At 51.2% G+C, this 1,172-nt stretch overlaps 1 protein-coding gene across 1 annotated transcript; it reads right to left on the minus strand.

Annotated features, from left to right (window-relative positions):
- Positions 1–625: 625 nt before the first annotated feature.
- On the minus strand, positions 626–960 carry N7539_008839 (uncharacterized protein; the record flags this gene model as incomplete). Its single annotated transcript, XM_056938434.1, has 2 exons — positions 626–674; positions 701–960. 2 exons carry the CDS (start codon positions 958–960, stop codon positions 626–628), a joined length of 309 nt encoding a protein of 102 aa, XP_056786442.1.
- Positions 961–1,172: the final 212 nt, after the last annotated feature.

Raw genomic sequence — 1,172 nt, forward strand, 5'->3', positions numbered from 1 at the left:
TAAGCAACTGCATTTGCAACTGACAAGGGACATCGAGTTTCTCAATCTGCGCATGAAAAACTACTACGATCAGTCGCGCCAGGAGGCGCCAGACTTTCAAAAAGGGGGAGAAAGTTTACCTTTTGCGACGCAACATTCGCACCAGACGACCCAGCGCGAAACTCGATCATCTGAAATTGGGACCATTCGAAATTGAAGAAAAAACAGGACCACTCAATTATCGACTAAAGCTACCAGAAAGCATGCGACGCATCCATGCAACATTCCATGTTTCATTACTGGAGAAAGCACCTAAGAACGCCGAAATCGCTACCAATGTTGAAATTGAAGAAGAAACGGAAAACGAATATGAAGTAGAAGCGATTCTGGCTGCAAACAAGATCAGCGGAAAGCCTCACTACCTGGTGAAATGGAGAGGATACGATACCTCGGAAAATACATGGGAACCTATCGAGAACCTGGGGGGCTGCCACCAGCTGGTTCGACAGTACCACCAAGAGGCGAAGGGGAACCCCCAACACCATCAAGCAACAAAGAAGCGTCCAGGTCGACCCAAGAAAACGAAGGGTCATTCAACAACTGCGTCAGAGTAGGATCCTCTGACGTTGCCGCCAACACTTGGGCATTAGCTGCCCCAGCAGATCGAGAAACACCGGTCGCGGCACGGGCGCTCTCTGCTTCGCAAATCTTCTTCTCAGACTCCAGGCGCTCTCGCTCGAGGCGCTCGAACTCTTCCTTTTCGCGACGCTCGAGCTCTTCCAGCTCAGCAATTTCCTTATAATCACGAGCAATAAAATCACCGGCACGGCTCCGAAGAAGGGCCTCATGGCGCTCAAGACGCATGACCTTGGCCATGGCCTCTTGACTCGCAATCAAGGCTTGACGGCGTGCCTCGGCAATCTCTTCCTGCATTTTCACCAACCGCCGCCATTCGGCATCCGAATAGGTTGGTTTCGACATCACGCACTTCGAATTACCAGCACGAACACACTCGCTACAACGATCGGACGATCCGGATTTGACACAAGATTTATGAAGACGGACGCAACGATCGCAGGGGGAAACAACACGATAACCCTCCTCTTCGATGCGATGACACAGGCGATTCTTTTTGATGGACGCCTTTGAAGACACGGTCAGCACCACCACAAAGGGACAACAACATGGGGGAG

This window comes from Penicillium diatomitis (assembly GCF_028827545.1).
Source record: "Penicillium diatomitis strain IBT 30728 chromosome Unknown utg000014l_segment0_segment0, whole genome shotgun sequence".
Taxonomy (NCBI): domain Eukaryota; kingdom Fungi; phylum Ascomycota; class Eurotiomycetes; order Eurotiales; family Aspergillaceae; genus Penicillium; species Penicillium diatomitis.